Source organism: Aricia agestis, chromosome 21 (assembly GCF_905147365.1).
Source record: "Aricia agestis chromosome 21, ilAriAges1.1, whole genome shotgun sequence".
NCBI lineage: Eukaryota > Metazoa > Arthropoda > Insecta > Lepidoptera > Lycaenidae > Aricia > Aricia agestis.
The window spans coordinates 1,405,271-1,423,324 of record NC_056426.1 but is presented as its reverse complement, the minus strand read 5'-3'; the positions used below and the strand labels follow the sequence as shown (position 1 = coordinate 1,423,324).

Here is an 18,054-nt window from a genome sequence, read left to right as displayed (position 1 = left end):
CAAAGGTCAGGTAGACCTTCAGAACTGGATACCTCCTTAGGTAACCGCGACCGAAACTCCATGGTTGCTGCTCATTCTTACCTCTGTAGAGGTCACAAACAGGTAAACTTTCAGCTTTCGAAACGAAGGAAGTTCTAGCCCTCGCGGGCTCTTGGTCCATTACATTAGGAGATCTGCAGTTGTTTTGACACAATTTACTCTTTATCCTTATTTTTTATCTAGAAAGGGGAAAAAGTCTTAGAAGAGGGAAAAATTGTATGAGAATAAAAACAAAAATAACTACAATATAATATGAAAATAGGTTTCCAAACTAAATTATTAAAAGTAACAACAGAATAATAAATAACCTCTAATTTTCCACAAGTTATCGTTCGTAGAAGTTAATTTTTATATTTTGCTTCCCCCATTTTTTGATAAAAGATAAAAGAGAAAGAACATAAAATAGTTAGCATAAATTAATAGCTAAAGGCGTAGGCTACAATTATTACATAGACATGATGTTTTAATTTTCGTGGAATAATACATAGAACAAACAAACAAGCAAAAGGTCACCTGATGTAAAGCAACTACCGTCGCCCATGGACGCTCTCAACATCAAAAGAGGTGCAGGGGAAGAGGGAATACGCTCTTCACTTGAAGGTTTGGGGTCGCACATAGGAGGCAAAATATAAATATGCATAAGAGGCATCGCAAGCAAATCATACTGAACATAAAACTTATTACTCACGAGAGCGGTATTAAAATAGGTTTAATATGACACTATAAAGGCGCTATGAATATTTTTACGCGCCATTCTGCGTGCGCCATCTTGGGTATCCGCCATTTTATGTCGTGCCAGATTAAAATTGTACAGTCCCGGGGGTGGGAAGGTTTTTACCGCTACAAATTATTCAAGTGTATTTTATTATTCCTGTGAGTAAAGTTACGAATGTTTAGGATATGTTTCATGCTTAGCTGTATCGCTCGGGCTTCGGGAATGTATAGGTATTTTTCGAATGGTTGGGTTTTTTTTTTCGTGTTTCGATTGAGAGAAAATAGAGACTTTTAGCCAATAATAACTTTCAATCTATCTATACTAATTACTGAGAGATAAATTTAAAGAAATTGGTATTTTAACTGTTGCTTCTCAATACATTTTGGATAATGTAATATATGTTAGAAAAAATATAAATAAATTTAAAGTTAAAAGTGACATTCACTGTAGAAATACTAGAAATAAGCACAAGCTGGACATGCCAGTGATCAGACTTAGTAAAGTCAGTAAATCTTTTAAAGGTCAATGTATACGCCAATAAAATCCCAGAAAACGTTCAAAATCTTTCCATTAATAAATTTAAAAAAGTAGTCAAAGAGCGTTTGTGTGCCAAAGCTTATTATAAGGTCAATGATTTCATAGAAGATGGCACATCTTGGGAGTAGGATGGCTTCTTGCAAGGCTACTTCTACATTATTATATTATGACTTAGAATTATGTATGTTGACATTGTATATAATATTAAGTTACAAAATTGTAAACTTTATTTTAAAAGAACAATTTTTCTCTCACTTTTTTGGTAAAAAGTGGAACCCGTGCGAGTTTCTTACGCCGGTTCTTCTCGCCGGGGTAGTTCCCGAAACGGTGGTAGGCATCAGGTAGACATTCTGAAAAAATTTGATTCAAATTTACTCAGAAATAAAACATTTTTTTTTTTACTAATTACTAATCTATACTAATATTATAAAGTGGAAGTTATATTATAAAGCTGAAGTGTTCGTTTGTTTGTACGCGCTAATCTCAGGAACTAGTGGTCCGATTAGAAAAATTATTTCAGTGTTTGATAGCCCACGTATCGAAGAAGGCTATAGGCTATATAATATTAATCTGAAATAAACTGGAGCGAAGAAACAGAGGAAAATGAGGAAAAAGCCGGGAAAATTATATGAAATAGCTTATTATCTTAAGAACTACTGGAGCAATTTTTATGTTATTTGGTACACATGAAGAATAGACCACGTGAAAAATTTACGGTTTCCGTGAAATTCCTAAATTACGCGGGCGAAACCCACGGAGCTAACTTCGCATGAGCTCCGTGGCGAAACCGCGCGGAAGGTCTAGTTGTCATATATATTTTTAGTTTTAAAACTGTTCTCTACAACGAAAAAATGCAAAATCTTTTTTTTTTTTTTTTATGAAATAAGGGGGCAAACGAGCCAACGGGTCACCTTATGGAAAGCAACTTCCGTCGCCCATGGACACTCGCAGCATCAGAAGAGCTGCAGGTGCGTTGCCGGCCTTTTAAGAGGGAATAGGGTAATAGGGTAGGGTAGGGATAGGAAGGGAATTGGGGAGGGTAAGGAAGGGAATAGGGTAGGGGATTGGGCCGGTTTTCTGTGAGAACGTGGTATTTCTCCAGTCGAGCCGACCCATTCGTGCCGAAGCATGACTCTCCCACGTATTTATGTAAATGTTGAAGTATGACGCCCAGAACTCCGTTGTGCCAAAATTCGTTTGCCGCGCGGGGCCCGTAAACTTTTCCGGAATAAAATTATCCTATTAATTTTCTTTTATCATTTACCAGATAAGCCGGTGAACTTTGTATCATTGCCCTCCTATTATATTATAAAATTTCCTTGGAATTCCACGAGTATTTCAAGACTAGAATTAGCCAAATCGGTTCAGCGGTTCTTGAGTTTAAGCGAGCCAACAAAATTTGAAATTAATTTTATTTCGTATTGCTGTGTGCTTCCTTTGCTTCTTTAGCAGTTTAATACTACCCATAAACTTAATATACCTAGCGGAATAGAGCAACAATCTCGAGCTGTCAAACGAAACCGAAATTGGTTTACATCTGTGTGTAAAAATATGTGGACGTATACACTTACACAAGCATGATTGAACATGATTTCTATGAGATTAAATTGTCAACGTGCGGCACGTGCCGACTGGACGTAAAAAAAGAGTGCTGCTGTCATGTATCACACGTCTCTTTTTACCACGCAGTGTTACTGATAGTGACATCTCTCTTGCTCAGGCCTTTTGTTTCTCTATTCCGCTAGGTATATTAACTTTATGATACTACATATACGTATGTGCGTTAATTATATTCTGTCACTGTACTGACATATTCATCCTATAACGGCGGTTCCCAATATTTGATCTATATCTATAATCAGATTTGTGTAACTTGTGGGTAACTTTGTTACATTAACGGCCGTTCCCAATATTTGATCTATCTCTGGTTTGGCCCTACTAGAGATAGAAATAGCTCACATTAGACATTAGAGACATGTATTTTATGTCAATTGTGAGCTATTACTATCTCTGGTAGGGCAAAACCAGAGATAGATCAAATATTGGGAACGGCCGTTAATGTAACAAAGTTACCCACAAGTTACACAAATCTGATTAAGCTCTAGTAACTCAGTTATTTGCCTATGTTGACAGATTGAAGCCACAATACAAAGTGTACTCAGTAGAGCACAAGTACAGTATACTCGGACTTTACGGGTTTGATTTTAAATTAATTCGTGGAACACAGATACAAGTTCGGGTGACGTAAATCGTGATACTGCAATATTGTGTTCTCAAGTTATCAAATCATTTTCCGGCGGCCCTAAAGCCTTCATTTATGCAAAAAACGGCATTTTTTATTGTTATTTATCATGTTAAATGTCCATCCACTCACGTCTTCAGTTATATTTTAGTTTGGATTACGTTAGGGTCGCTTTTTTATAATAATTTCCCTTGCACGGCACGATACAATTCAGATTTTAGGCCTTTGTTGTTCACAGCCGTGTCCGTCAAATAAGCGTTCGCATAAGATTCTTTAAATTTTTCTTTCCTATTTTACCGGGAAAGTGCCGGGGAAAATTACAAATGATATGTAAAATTATAAATCAGTCCGTGTAACCGTATAAATCAGGCATTTATGCGGTTTCGTATGGGTAAAGTCTATAACTGTACTTTAACTATACTGTGTTTCCTCCCGTAGAGCTCTGAGATATTGACAAACTAACTTATGTCGATAGCTTTGTTGCTGCCGTTGTTGCTAGATTTGCTAGCATATTTTGTATGAAGCTAGCATAGTTTTGCGGATTGCTAGTAATATTATTATGTTTAGTGTGAATAAATGTGTTACGATAGATAACTAAAGGTAATTTTATATAGGACAGTTGTATTTTTAAATAATCCATTTGCAAACTTGTCAGCTAAATATGTTACCTTTTAAAGCTTAAACTACTAAACGTTTTTATATTTTCATGCGAAATGAACGAATTTTCACTAAGAGAATAAATTAGTCATACAAATTATAACTATCTAGTGTAGCAATACGACTAAACATAGTATGTAGACATAGTTATAGTGTAGATAAGACTATCGATCGAATCTTAAGGACGATCCTACAGACATTTTGCATAATGCGGTATATATCAAGGCTCTATAAGTATTACGCTAGAGCAGCCATTCCCAAAGTGTGCTCCGCGTTCTCTGGACTCAAACGAATATTTCAAAATGAAAATAAGCTAAATTGGTTCAGCCGTTCTTGACTTTTACGAGACTTATAAAAATACCTTGATATAATATACTACTTTAAGTACTATGTTTTGAAATTAAACACATTTTTACCTGGTAAAGCTGGTAAAAGATCTGTAAAATACTATTTCACCAGGTAAAAGACTATTGTACCAGGTAAAATAACACTTTCCCTAGCCCCTAACGAATTGAATTTTCACGCTCAATAGAGTTTGACCTTTGGTAGGGCTATCAAAGGCTTATTGCCAACTTGCAAATTGCTTCGTACTTTGTTGTGTTAGTATATTGATTACTAAAGGTTATGTCACATAATAGGGAAGATGGGATATTTTTATTCTTGTGTTCATTTTAAAGAACTCCGCGTAGAATAGACCACAAGTATATTATTAACTTTTTTTTACCATAGTCAAAGTAAACCATAACTTAGGTTACTTTTACAGCGGCAAAATGCACAGTTTCCTACACGAAGACTCGTGAAATATCAATTCGTAATAGTCATTAAAATCAAACGGTTATAATATGACTAACTACGCAACTCTCTTTGATACTTGAAACAAACATTAAAAATACAACGTAAAAATTGGCGTATCGATCCAAAGTGTTGCGTAGGCGCGGCATATAGATGCGTAGCACGGCGTAGCAACACGTAGCGAAGCGTAGAGATTCGTAGCACGACGTAGCGATTCGTAGGGCGACGTAGCGACGCGTAGCGCTGTGTAGACATTAGTAGCACGACGTAGCGATTCGTAGCGCTACGTAGCGAAGCGTAGCGTGGCATAGACATTCGTAGCACGATGTAGCGATTTGTAGCGCGACGTAGCGACTCGTAGCGTGGCTTAGACATTCGTAGCGTGACGTAGCGATGCGAAGCGCGACGTAGCATAGCGCGCGGCGTAGCGACGTGTAGCGTGGCGTAGACATTCGTAGCGCGACGTAGCGTAGAAAATTTGCTTTCATAAAAATAGGTTCAGCGGTTTCAGCGTGAAGAGGTAACAGACAGACATACTTTCGTATTTATAATATTAGTATGGATTGCGTTCATAATATTATCTATATATTTTAATTTTATTATAAATCTGAAAAGTTTGTTTGTTTGAACGCGATAATCTCAGGAACTACTGGACCGATTTCAAAAATAATTTCACCATTGTATAGCTAAAATGCCTTTAAGTGCTGCTATGTACGTACCACGGGCGGAGCCGTACAGTAATAGTATATCTTATATCTTTAAACGAGCAATTCTTGTATATATATATGTCGTAGGATGATTTGATAAATCCGTGTTTTCGCGAAATCCCTAGAATTTTAAAAATTCGATTTATCAAATCATCCTACGACATCGTAGGATGATTTGATAAATCGAATTTTCGCGAAAATTCTAGGGATTTCGCGAAAACACGGATTTATCAAATCATCCTACGACATATATAATTGGAATCTCGGAATCGGCTCCAACGATTTTCATGATATTTAGTATATAGGGGGTTTCGGGGGCGATAAATCGATCTCGCTAGGAATCATTTTTAGAAAATGTCATTTTATTCGTGTTTTATCGGTTACCGAGCAAAGCTCGGTCAAATAGCTAGTTATTATGTATACAAGATCGTATGTTGCAGCGGTCCCGGTCGCCCAGCGCGTCGGCGCGGCAGCTGGAGGAGGCGGACCTGTTCATGGACCTCATCAAGGACGTCGCCAACGAGCTGGACATCGACGTGCTGTGCCATAAGGTGAGAGAGAGAGAGGAAAGAGAGAGGAGGAGGAAGGATTATGATGTTACCAACAAGCTTTATATAGATGTGCTGTGCCATAAGGTGGGAGAGAGAGGGGTGGGGATATAAAGGGGGGGGGGGGGGGGGGTTGGGAGAGAGTATCCACTGTTATTTTCTTGGCTTTGACATACTTATTAAGAGATTCCTCCCTAAAATTAGAGTTTATTAGAGCTTTAAGCCTTCTTTTGTTGTGTATGACGTGTTCCTTGTATAAAGATCACTGTAAAAGTAGCAACGCTGAAAGAGATACTTTGGGAAAATTCGTGACTTCGAATTTTCCCATACTATATAAAAATAATAACTCTTTCAATACTGTTACTTTCACCCCCCACTCCGACCAGCACAGCGGTGCGGCGTTGCCAGACCTCGGCACGGTGTTTGTGTGCGTGCGACTAGACGTATGCGAATGCTATGCAATAGCTTTACCACGGCAATCTCCGAGTGCCACACGTATTTGTTCCTATTTTTTGTTTTCCCACTAATCATCCATACTTCCATACTAATATATTATAAATGCGAAAGTGTGTCTGTCTGTCTGTCTGTTACCTCTTCACGCCCAAACCATTGAACCGATTTTGCTGAACTTTGGCATGGAGATACTTCGAGTCCCGGGAAAGGACATAGGATATTATCCCGGCAAAATGTACGGTTCCCGCGCGATACACTAATTTTGGCGCAACGGAGTTGAGGGCGGCATTTAGTTATTAATAAAATATCCTGCTTTTAATTAATAACTGACTATTATTATTAAATTATATCAAGTACATTACCTTTCCGTACAACCTCAGATTTTCTTTGAACTTTCTTTGAGCTAAATAAAAAACTTAATTAAGAGAAATAGCAATAGAATTATAAATTGTATATTCTTTGTAAACGTTTTCTTTTATTCCACGGGGGGGTAAATGGGGGGAACGCCACCCTAGGAGGTCGGAGATTTTCAAAGTCATAATGTACAATGTTTATTCTGTGGTTTTGTGTGAAATAAATTCTTAATGTGGAACGAATTGCGAGTGAAATAAGATTAAGGCACGCATATACACATTTCCGCATACGTTTTCAGAATTCGTTTTCCGTATTAGGAATTCCGTGAGATTAGAGCGCAAACGTTCGTTTTTTTTCAGGAACGCGCCGGCGTGCACTTGAAACGTACGTGCAGAATTCGCTTCGTTCGGAAAAAGCGAACGTGTGTACCAGTTAATGTAATTTCTACTGATTTCTGAATACGGACAACGAATTCAGTAATCGTAGGTGGAAAACGTGTATATGCGGCCAGCCTCAAAGTAGATACTGTATTTGAGTTTGAAGTCAATCTTAAACGTACTTCTATTTATAAGTTATTTAAACAGAGTAGACAGAACTAAATAGTATCTCGACTTTAAACAAACGGGCGAATATACGCGAGTTGGGCGTGAGTGTCAATTACAACATTTTTTTTAATGAAATAAGGGGGCAAACGAGCAAACAGGTCACCTGATAGAAAGCAACATCCGTCGCCCATGGGCACTCGCAGCATCAGAAGAGCTGCAGGTGCGTTGCCGGCCTTTAAGAGGGAATAGGGTAATAGGGAAGGGTAGGGAAGGGAATAGGGTAGGGATTGGGCCTCCGGTAAACTCACTTACTTGGCGAAACACAGCGCAAGCGCTGTTTCACGCCGGTTTTCTGTGAGCCCGTGGTATTTCTACGGTTGAGCCGGCCCATTCGTGCCGAAGCATGGCTCTCCAACGTCATTGTAAATGCTTAGTAACGCATGCACGGCGCGCGCCGGCCGATATCACATACTACGTGAAACGTATAAATTTCGAGACATTTTCTGAGTCGCCTACTCGTTATTTCTGTTTACTCTGCCAACCAACCATGGCCGTAGCGAGGTACGGGCTCTACAAGAGCGATCGGTCGCTAATGCCGTGAGCATTTTTCATACCTAAACGCGAAGCGGAGAGAGTTGCGGGGTGAGAGGGGAGGCATTCAATCCCAGTTCGCTCGCTTATATTTGTTTTTAATTTTTACCTCACCTTCAATACTATTCAGAAAAATCACCAAATCACGAATTCGAAGTCTAGGATTCCCCCCCCCCCCTTCTCAAAGACCTATGCCCCCCCTCCCCCTCCTATATAGAATCCTGGCTACGCCCATGCAACAAACAACGTGTAACTTCATACTTTTCTGAATGTTTCAAAACAGTGAGTCACAGAACTTCATAATTATATTTTTATATTAAATTTTGTGGCTTCTATCCGCCTTAGACTTATACACTATACAGGGTGTAACAAAACTAAGTGCTAATACTTAAGGGTGTGTCTGTCTACAAGTTTACTGTCCGACTAGCATCGCGGCGCTAAGAGATACTTTTTAGGGTTCCGTACCCAAAGGGTGAAAACGGGACCCTATTCATGAGACTTCGATGTCTATCTGTCTGTCTGTATGTCTGTCTGTCTGTATGTCTGTCTGTATGTCTGTCTGTCTGTCTGTCTGTCTGTCTGTCTGTGTGTCCGTCCGTCCGTATGTCACAGCCACTTTTCTCCGAAACTATAAGACCTATACTATTGAAACTTGGTAAGTAGATGTAATCTGTGAACTGCATTAAGATAGATTTTGATACAAAAATGGAAAAATTATTTAAAATTTAAGGGGTACCCCATAGGTACCTACAACTGAAACAAATTTTTTTTTTCATTAACCTATGCGTGTTTATGGATAGGTCTTTAAAAATCATATTGAGGTTTTTAATATAATTTTTTCTAACCTGAATAGTTTGCGAGAGAGGTACTCTTGCTGGTAAAAGAACATTTTCTTTCTATTATTGATATTACCCAACCTATATAAATTGACATTCATCCTATTATAATTAAAATTCAAAATTGATCATCAAGTTATTATTGTTAGTTATAAGTTCCAACCTCTAAATTTGTTTCTGTACTTCTTTTTATGTTATTACCTATTTATATGTGTATTATATTAATGTTGGTATGTATGTATTTGTGTATGTATTATTAAGAGCTCACCTGACTCTAAAAATCCATCATCGTCTTCTCTCTTCACACTCACGCCCGTCTTTCATATGCCAGGTGAAAAAGGACGGCGCGGAATCATCGCCAAGTTGGTTTTACTTGAATAAAAGACGAACTATAATGATTATGAAAAAAGTGTTTTGAGCAAATTTAGGTTTTATCAATACCTTTTTAGATATTAAAAAATATTAAAGAAAAGACAGCAAACTTCGAAGATCCAAGCAAAAATGTGTCTAAAACAAGGTTTTTTGTAAAAAAGAAGCTATCGAGCATTTTTTGAGTAATCGTGTTTTCGTCTTGAGCATTTAATCTTTATGAACTGAAGTTACTTGTGTCAAAAAATCAGTTTTCTAGACCTTACAGATTTTGAGATCTAGGTTAAAGTATGTAGTCAAGTTAGGGTCATATGGGCTCTTAAAAATAATGTCATCTTATCTACTATAATATTGCACACTCATAGTATAATTCAATAATATTTAGTCCTTTACCTGTGGTTGCCTGGAAGAAATTACTAATTAGTAATAAATTCAAGCTGTATATACCTGTAATAGACTATTGCGTTAGATCTTATCATAGCTGTAGTAGATTTTAATTATGAATGTTGCCGCAATGTGTTGTTGGTATATCTTTAATAAATAAATAAATAAATAAATAAATAAATAAATAAGGCCGCCATTGTAGTACACTGTATTAGTTAATAAATGTTGTAATTTTCTTCTTAACGTGTGCACAATAAAGTATATTTATTATTATTATTATTACTCTTCCAAAGTGGTAAAATGTGTGTCCCCCCCCCTCTAACTTCTAAAGTAGGGGCATGATAATTTCTAAAAAAATATATTATAATGTACATTACTATAAAAACTACCAACGAAAATTGGTTTGAACGAGATCTAGCAAGTAGTTTTTTATACGTCATAAATGGTAAACCTTAATTTAACTTTCATTGAATCAATATATAAATAAATCAAAAACTTTTTAATTTCATAGAAATAAATATTATTGCTGCTGCGGAACCCTTCATGGGCGAGTTCAACTCGCACTTGGCCGGTGTTTTTTAAATTACTGTATGTGCAAATTCATGGTGGGGCTTTTTTCATTGTAACATAGAAGTTAAAAGTAACCCTTTCAGAGCTGTTCCTTTCACAGTGAACTCTACATTACACATACACACCCTATAGTATTATCCCATTGTTTTGTTACACTCAATTACAGGGTATACATTTAGTCCATTGTTGAAATGTTACATCTGCTTTGCATTTATTAGAGGATGCAATTTTATTTTTGGGATATGTTGGGGGGGGGGGGGGGTCAATAGGAGCTTAACCTCAAGTTTGTAGGGTCGACATTTAAAAAGTTATGCCCCAACGTCAAGAATTTGCGCTTACAATGTGTTTTGAACTTATTATGTACCATACTCACCACAACTTAGTGAAAAACACGTCCAATTATGAATTTTATTTATAGAGTACTATGCCATATAAACAGTATAGTTAACACGTGAAAACTTTACAAAAGAGAGCGTATTCCCTCTTCAAAGGTCGGTAAGGCACCTGCAGCTCTATTTATGTTGTGAGTGTCCATGGGCAACGGTAGTTGTTTGTTTGCTCGTTTGTATTTTGTAAAAAAAAATGAAATACATAACCACGTTCTCTTCTAGATCCTAGTCAACGTGTGTCTCCTGACATCAGCTGATCGAGGCAGCTTGTTTCTCGCAAAGGGTACACCTCCAGATCGCTACCTCCAGGCCAAGCTGTTCGATGTGACCAGAGATACAGGTAAGGAAGAAGTACTATCAGAGAAGTTGATGCCTAGACAAATTGGGGATCTACGTATTTTGGTCGCGTCACGTCAAACCCAGCCGACAGATCAAAATTTAATTTAGAAATGCATCTACGCGCCGCGTTGCGGTATGAATCAACCCTAACATTGAATTGACATGATCCGACCGAATGACGTTGGTCTGTCAACTGCCTAGGAATTATACTCGATGGTACGTTGAGTCCCGGGAAAGGACACAGGATACTTTTTATCCCGGAAATATGTACGGTTCCCGCGCGATAAACGAGTTACGGCGCAATAGAGCTATGGGTGTCATCCATACTAGTAATATTATAAGTGTGAAAGTGTGTCTGTCTGTCTGTTACCTCTTCACGCCCAAACCGCTGAACCGGTTTTGGTCAAATTTGGTATGGAGATACTCTGAGTCCCGTAAAAGGACATAGGATACTTCTTATCCCGGAAATTGTGGCGCAACGGAGTTACAGGCGTCATCTTGTTTAAAATAATGTAGCTATGATGACAATCAATTTAAGGCCGGTATAAATAGTCAGTACTCAAGATGCATCCCAGTCTCAAGACACGGTTCAGGCTCCGTGATTGGTTCAAATTTTGACAGCCAACCAATCACAGAGCCTGAACCGTGTCTTGAGACCGAGATGCATCCTGAGTACTGACTATTTATACCAGCCTAAGTCATTTCCCCACAGTAAGTACGCATGATTCACTGAATTCTTAACACAAATAAGTCAGTGCTCATACAAGCTGTGTGGTCCGTATATATTTTATATGTTTTTGATAGCCTTTTGTTAACATAATATATTCATATGGCTCTTTGTTACTCGTTAAATATGTTATTAATATGTTATGCTGTTTGTCATATAAGTATGATATAATGTTATATGCTAGCTCCGAGTCTTGGTCGCATAGCAGACTTAAAAAGTATCAAAAATCTATGCTCTTGTTCGGACCGAACGTTAAACCAATAAAAAAACAAATAAACATATTATTTTGAAAAAGATACAAGATAAGGCTTGACTTTTATGCGCCCGAACGCGCGGTTTGGCCGCTAAATAAATAGTATCGTGTAACGATTTATTTAAATAGCGGTGCGGTCGGGCTGCCATTTATATGGCTTGTGATATCGCCTCCGTGGTCCAGTGGTTAAGAGCGTGGCGTTTTCGCCGCCTCATACAAATCCAGCCTTAGTATAAGACGAAATACAAGATGTAACAAAACTAAGTGATAAAACGTTAGGGTGTGTGTGTGTGTGTGTGTGTGTGTGTGTGTGTGTGTGTGTGTGTGTGTGTGTGTGTGTGTGCGTGCGTGTATGTGCGTGTGTGTGTGTGTGTATTTCTTATTAGAAAATTATTTGGTGTTTCAGCGCTGATACTTTAAGAGTAAACTCTATACAGTGGACTCATACACACCCTAAAGTATTATCACTTTGTATTGTTACACCCCCTGTAGATATTGTTACTTTTTTTTACATTCTGCATTCTCCTAACCAAACTTAAAATAATTGTTTCCAACGTGGGAATCGAACCCACGACCAGAGTCAAGAGCCTCTCTCTACCACGATGATTAAACTTTAATTTAATGAAGAGTTTGACAGATAATAGTATGGGCATATTGTCCAAATCTTCATTTAATTAGAATTAAGTATTTAACATTCGTCTCTGATTGCGGTAGTTAATGACATAATATTGTATGACATAATATTGTTAGACGCCTCCGTGGTCTAGTGGTATAGAGCGCGGCTCTTGACTCGGAGGTCGTGGGTTCGATTCTCGCGTTGGAAACTTGTTATTTCCAAGTTTGGTTAGGACAATGCAGGCTGATCACCTGATTGTCTGACAAGTAAGATGATCCATGCGTCGGATGGGCATGTAAAAAGTCGGTCCTGCGCCTGATCTCTCGCCGGTCGTGTCGGTCTTCCGCCCCACTGGGTAATGAGAGTAAAGGAAAAGAGAGTGCTCTTGTGTACTGCGCACACGCTTGGGCACTATAAAATTACTCCTGCGTAGCTGGCCTGGTTTCAATGAAAGCGGCCACCGTCACCGAAACCAGTGTCCCACACTGGTTTCGGTGACGGTGAATAATAGCTTCCAGCTATTATTATTGTTACTTTTCACCGAAAATAACCTACTTCCCAAAGAGTTTCCTCGGAAAAGTCACAGTAATCCATCATGGTGTGTACACTTCACAGAAAACACTAAAAATAGATTGTTTGTGAGTGGACGGGCCATAAAATTAATATCACCCCATGTTTATTGTCTGCTGGGCTAAATATAGGGGCGAAAAATGTCGAATGTCCGACATTTTATACGTTTATCTACGTTTTTTGAAAGAAACACTTGAAAAAAATAGTCTTTGCTGTCCTTTAATGTTGTTTTTTTTACATACATAATATTAATATAAGAGATTGAACTGAGAAAGTGTGTCTGTCTGTCTGTCTTTCTGTTATTAAACTAGTTTCAATGGAAATTAGCAGAGAAGGCCGGCAACGCACCTGCAGCTCTTTTTATGTGGCGAGAGTCCATAGGCGACCATGCTGTCCATCATGTGACCCCCTCGTTTGCCCCCTTATTTACAAAAAAAAGATACTTTGAGCCATAGGAAAGGACATAGGAAAGTTTTTAATCCAAAAAAATTTACCGTTTCCGCGCGAATAACAAACAATTACGCTACGAAATTACTGGCAACATCTGTTTGTTTTCTATCCATACTAATAATATTATAAATGGGAAAGTGTGTCTATCTGTCTGTCTTTTTTTTTTATGAAATAAGAGGGCAAACGAGCAAACGGGTCACCTGATGGAAAGCAACTTCTGTCGCCCATGGACACTCGCAGCATCAGAAGAGCTGCAGGTGCGTTGCCGGCCTTTTAAGAGGGAATAGGGTAATAGGGGAGGGTAGGGATGGGATGGGAAGGGAAGGGAATAGAGGAGGGTAAGGAAGGGAATAGGGTAGGGGATTGTGCCTCCGGTAAACTCATTCACTCGGCGAAACACAGCGCAAGCGCTGTTTCACGCCGGTTTTCTGTGAGAACGTGGTATTTATCCGGTCGAGCCGGCCCATTCGTGCCGAAGCATGGCTCTCCCACGTATAAAATGTCTATCTAATAATGTCTGTCTGTCTGTTACACCTTCACGCCCAAATCGCTGAACCGATTTTGCTGAATTTGGTATTAAATACTTTGAGTCCCGGGAAAGGACATAGGATACTTTTTATCCCGGAAAAATGCACGGTTCAGCGATAAACGAATTTTGACGCAACGGAGTTGCGGGCGGCATCTAGTCTTAAAAGAAAGATTCATGATGATGATGATTGATGACTATTAAATTCAATTCATCTTCTTTTTAAAATATGGCGCCTTTGTGAATCGCTAATGTCAGAGTGTGTTGGAGTCATAAAGTTAATATACCTAGCGGAATAGAGAAACAAAGGCCCGAGCAAGAGAGATGTCACTATCAGTAACACTGCGTGGTAAAAAGAGACGTGTGATACATGATAGCAGCACTCTTTTTTTGACGTCCAGTCGGCACGTGCCGCACGTTGACAATTTAATCTCATAGAAATCATGTTCAATCATGCTTGAGTAAGTGTATACGTGCACATATTTTTACACACAGATGAAACCAATTTCGGTTTCGTTTGACAGCTCGAGATTGTTGCTCTATTCCGCTAGGTATTATTAACTTTATGGTTGGAGTAGACTCTGCTTTAGAAGATGATGTAATAAACAAGCAAGGGTACGGTGAATCTACATTATATTTCAGTGTCTGTTGAAAAATCTACAACCTAAAACAAACACAAACATAAAGATTATTAAACACACCTATAATCTACCTTCCCTTCCCTACCCTCCCCTATTCCCTTCCCTTCCCTACCCTCCCTATTCCCTCTTAAAAGGCCGGCAACGCACTTGCAGCTCTTCTGATGCTGCGAGTGTCCATGGGCGACGGAAGTTGCTTTCCATCAGGTGACCCGTTTGCTCGCTTGCCCCCTTATTACATTAAAAAAAAAATATTGTTATTTTTAAATTCAGTTAGTGGAGTACCACAAAGTTACTTCCTTGTTCAAAGTAGGGTAGTTATAAAGTTCTGTAGGGCTTTGTTAAGTTTCTGTGTACACTTGTACACACGAAATGAACATACGATAGCAAACTATTATGTGTAGTTTATTATCAAGTTAATTATTATCAAACTATGTTTATTCTATATATTATATACTTCCATACTAATATTTAAAAGTGTCTCACAGACAGACGCGGCCTGCGATGGCGGTGGCGGTGGCGGTCAGTTGGATGACTGAGTGTTCTAGGAACGACACAGACACACGCGGCCACACGGCCAAGCCATCCAACTGACCGCCACCACCACCGCAGGCCGCGTCTGTCTGGGAGACGCTTAAATGGGAAAGTGTGTCTATCTGTCTAGTCTGTTACCTCTTCGCGCCCAAACCCCTGAACCGATTTACTGGGTATAAAGATATTTTGAGTCCCGGGAAAGGACAAAGGACACTTTTTTATCTCTGAAAATGTACAGTTTTCAGTTTTCACGCAATAAACGAATTTTAGCGCACCGGGTTTGCGGGCGTCATCTAGTCAAATATAAATCGTAGTTTTTACTACTAGCAAGCTAAATAATTTATACGTGGGAGAGCCATGCTTCGGCACAAATGGGCCGGCTCGACCGGAGAAATACCACGTTCTCATAGAAAACCGGCGTGAAACAGCGCTTGCACTGTGTTTCGCCGAGTGAGTGAGTTTACCGGAGGCCCAATCCCCTACCCTATTCCCTTCCCTTCCCTTCGCTACCCTCCCCTATTACCCTATTCCCTCTTAAAAGGCCGGCAACGCACCTGCAGCTCTTCTGATGCTGCGAGTGTCCATGGGCGACGGAAGTTGCTTTCCATCAGGTGACCCGTTTGCTCGTTTGCCCCCTTATTTCATAAAAAAAAAAACACTTACATATTTTCATACTAAATGGCTCCCTCAATTCTGTTGCGTTAAAATTCGTATATATCTACATTTTTCTGGGATAAAAAGTATCCTATGTCCTTTCCCGGGACTCAAAGTATATCCATAGCTGTTAGCAAAATCGGTTCAGCGGTTTAAGCGTGAAGACGGACAGACAGACACACTTTCGCATTTATAATATTAGTTCTTAAAAGTATAGATAGGATGTAGTCTGTAATTTTGTTGCGTTGAAATTTGTTATTCGCGTGGAATCCGTGAATTGTTTTGGATAAAAACTTCCCCGTGCCCTTTCCTAGGGCTCAAAGTATCTCTGCTAAATTTCAGACAAAGTAACAGACTGATAGACACACTGTCCCATTTATAATATTAGCATAGATATGCCATTACTACCTTGCAATATGTACTAACCACATCCAGCTACAGTATGTTTACCGCTAAAGTTAACTTAAGTAGGTTGAGCTGAAACCAAACATGCTGAAAATTTTAATGCGGCAATTGTGGCAACGATAAGAGCTAAGCGACATGCAGACATGGCATAATTATGTTACTAGTAACTTTGTGGACATAAGAGGATACACCAGAGGCAAGAGAAATTGAAAATAGGTATTTGAAAATGTATTGCTGTCTCACCAATCTCAAGTCTCCCACCGCAGAGCGCGATAGAGACAACACGATAAAAGTTCTAATATAAGAACAGAAAATTTTCGATTCGTTGTCCGCTGATTCCTCCTCCAAAACTTAACCGATTTAAGTACTTTTTTCATTAAGAATTAAAGCAAGGCTTGAGCTGTGTTCCTATGTTTTATTTTTTTTTTTGTATATTTTAGCCAGTTTTGTTTTCTAGGTGTTTGAACACAGAGGAAAATCTGGCCATTTTTTTGGGTTTTTGGACGTTCTTATCTTTTTTAATAATAAAATTATGAAAAAAAAGAAAACATAGGGACATGCTAATTGTGGCCATAGATATTCAGGTAAAAAAACATAGCTCTACCGGCATTATCCAGGGAGGAAACAGGGGACAACGTTTGTATGGAAAAACGGCGGTGTGGACTCCTCATAAGGACTGTTCCAAACGTACCACAACCACACCATGTGGTCGGACATATACTTTGTATTGAAAATGAATAGGACTATTCACACGTACCACATTTTGCAGTCGTTATCAATCGCGTGTGTGATGCAGACCACATTTTGTCGTCGCAACTGTGAGGTGTGATTGTGGTACGTGTTGGTCAATCCTAAAAAAACCGGCCAAGTGCGAGTTGGACTCGCCCATGAAGGGTTCCGCAGCAACAATAAGGTTTATTTTTATGAAATTAAAAGGTTTTTGACTTATTTTTATGTTTTAGTTGATTTAATGAAAGTTAATTTAAGGTTTACCATTTATGACGTATAAAAAAAACTACTTGCTAGATTTCGTTCAAACCAATTTTCGTTGGTAGTTTTTATAGTAATGTACATCATATTTTTTTTTGACTTATCATGTCACTTTAGAAATTAGAGGGGGTCACACATTTTACCACTTTGGAAGAGTCTCTCTCGCAAACTATTCAGGTTAGAAAAAAATGATTTAAGAAACCTCAATATGATTTTTAAATACCTATCCATAGATACCCCACACGCATAGCTTAGATGAAAAAATTTTTTTTTTGTTTCAGTTGTACCTATGGGGACCCCTAAAATTTTTAACAATTTTTCCATTTTTGTATCAAAATCTTAATGCGGTTCACAGATTACATCTATTTACCAAGTTTCAATAGTATAGCTCTTATATTTTCGGAGAAAAGTGGCTGTGACATACGGACGGACCGACAGACAGACAGACAGACAGACAGACAGACAGACAGACATGACGAATCTATAAGGGTTCCGTTTTTTGCCATTTGGCTACGGAACCTTAAAAAGGCCGGGAGCTTTACATTTTACCCCAATATATATATATATATATATATATATATATATATATATATAGCACACCATGTAAGTTTGGTTTGCTATACA

General features: G+C 38.6%; 1 protein-coding gene across 2 annotated transcripts in view; it reads left to right on the top strand.

Moving 5' to 3' along the window:
- Nucleotides 1–18,054, top strand: part of LOC121737606 (cGMP-specific 3',5'-cyclic phosphodiesterase-like) — an 80,530-nt gene that overhangs the window by 33,138 nt on the left and 29,338 nt on the right. For both annotated transcript variants that reach the window (XM_042129265.1, XM_042129266.1), the window contains exons 3-4: nt 6,130–6,240; nt 10,951–11,068. In XM_042129265.1, the coding sequence (XP_041985199.1) occupies nt 6,130–6,240; nt 10,951–11,068 (229 nt within the window). The remainder of the gene's footprint in view (nt 1–6,129; nt 6,241–10,950; nt 11,069–18,054) is intronic.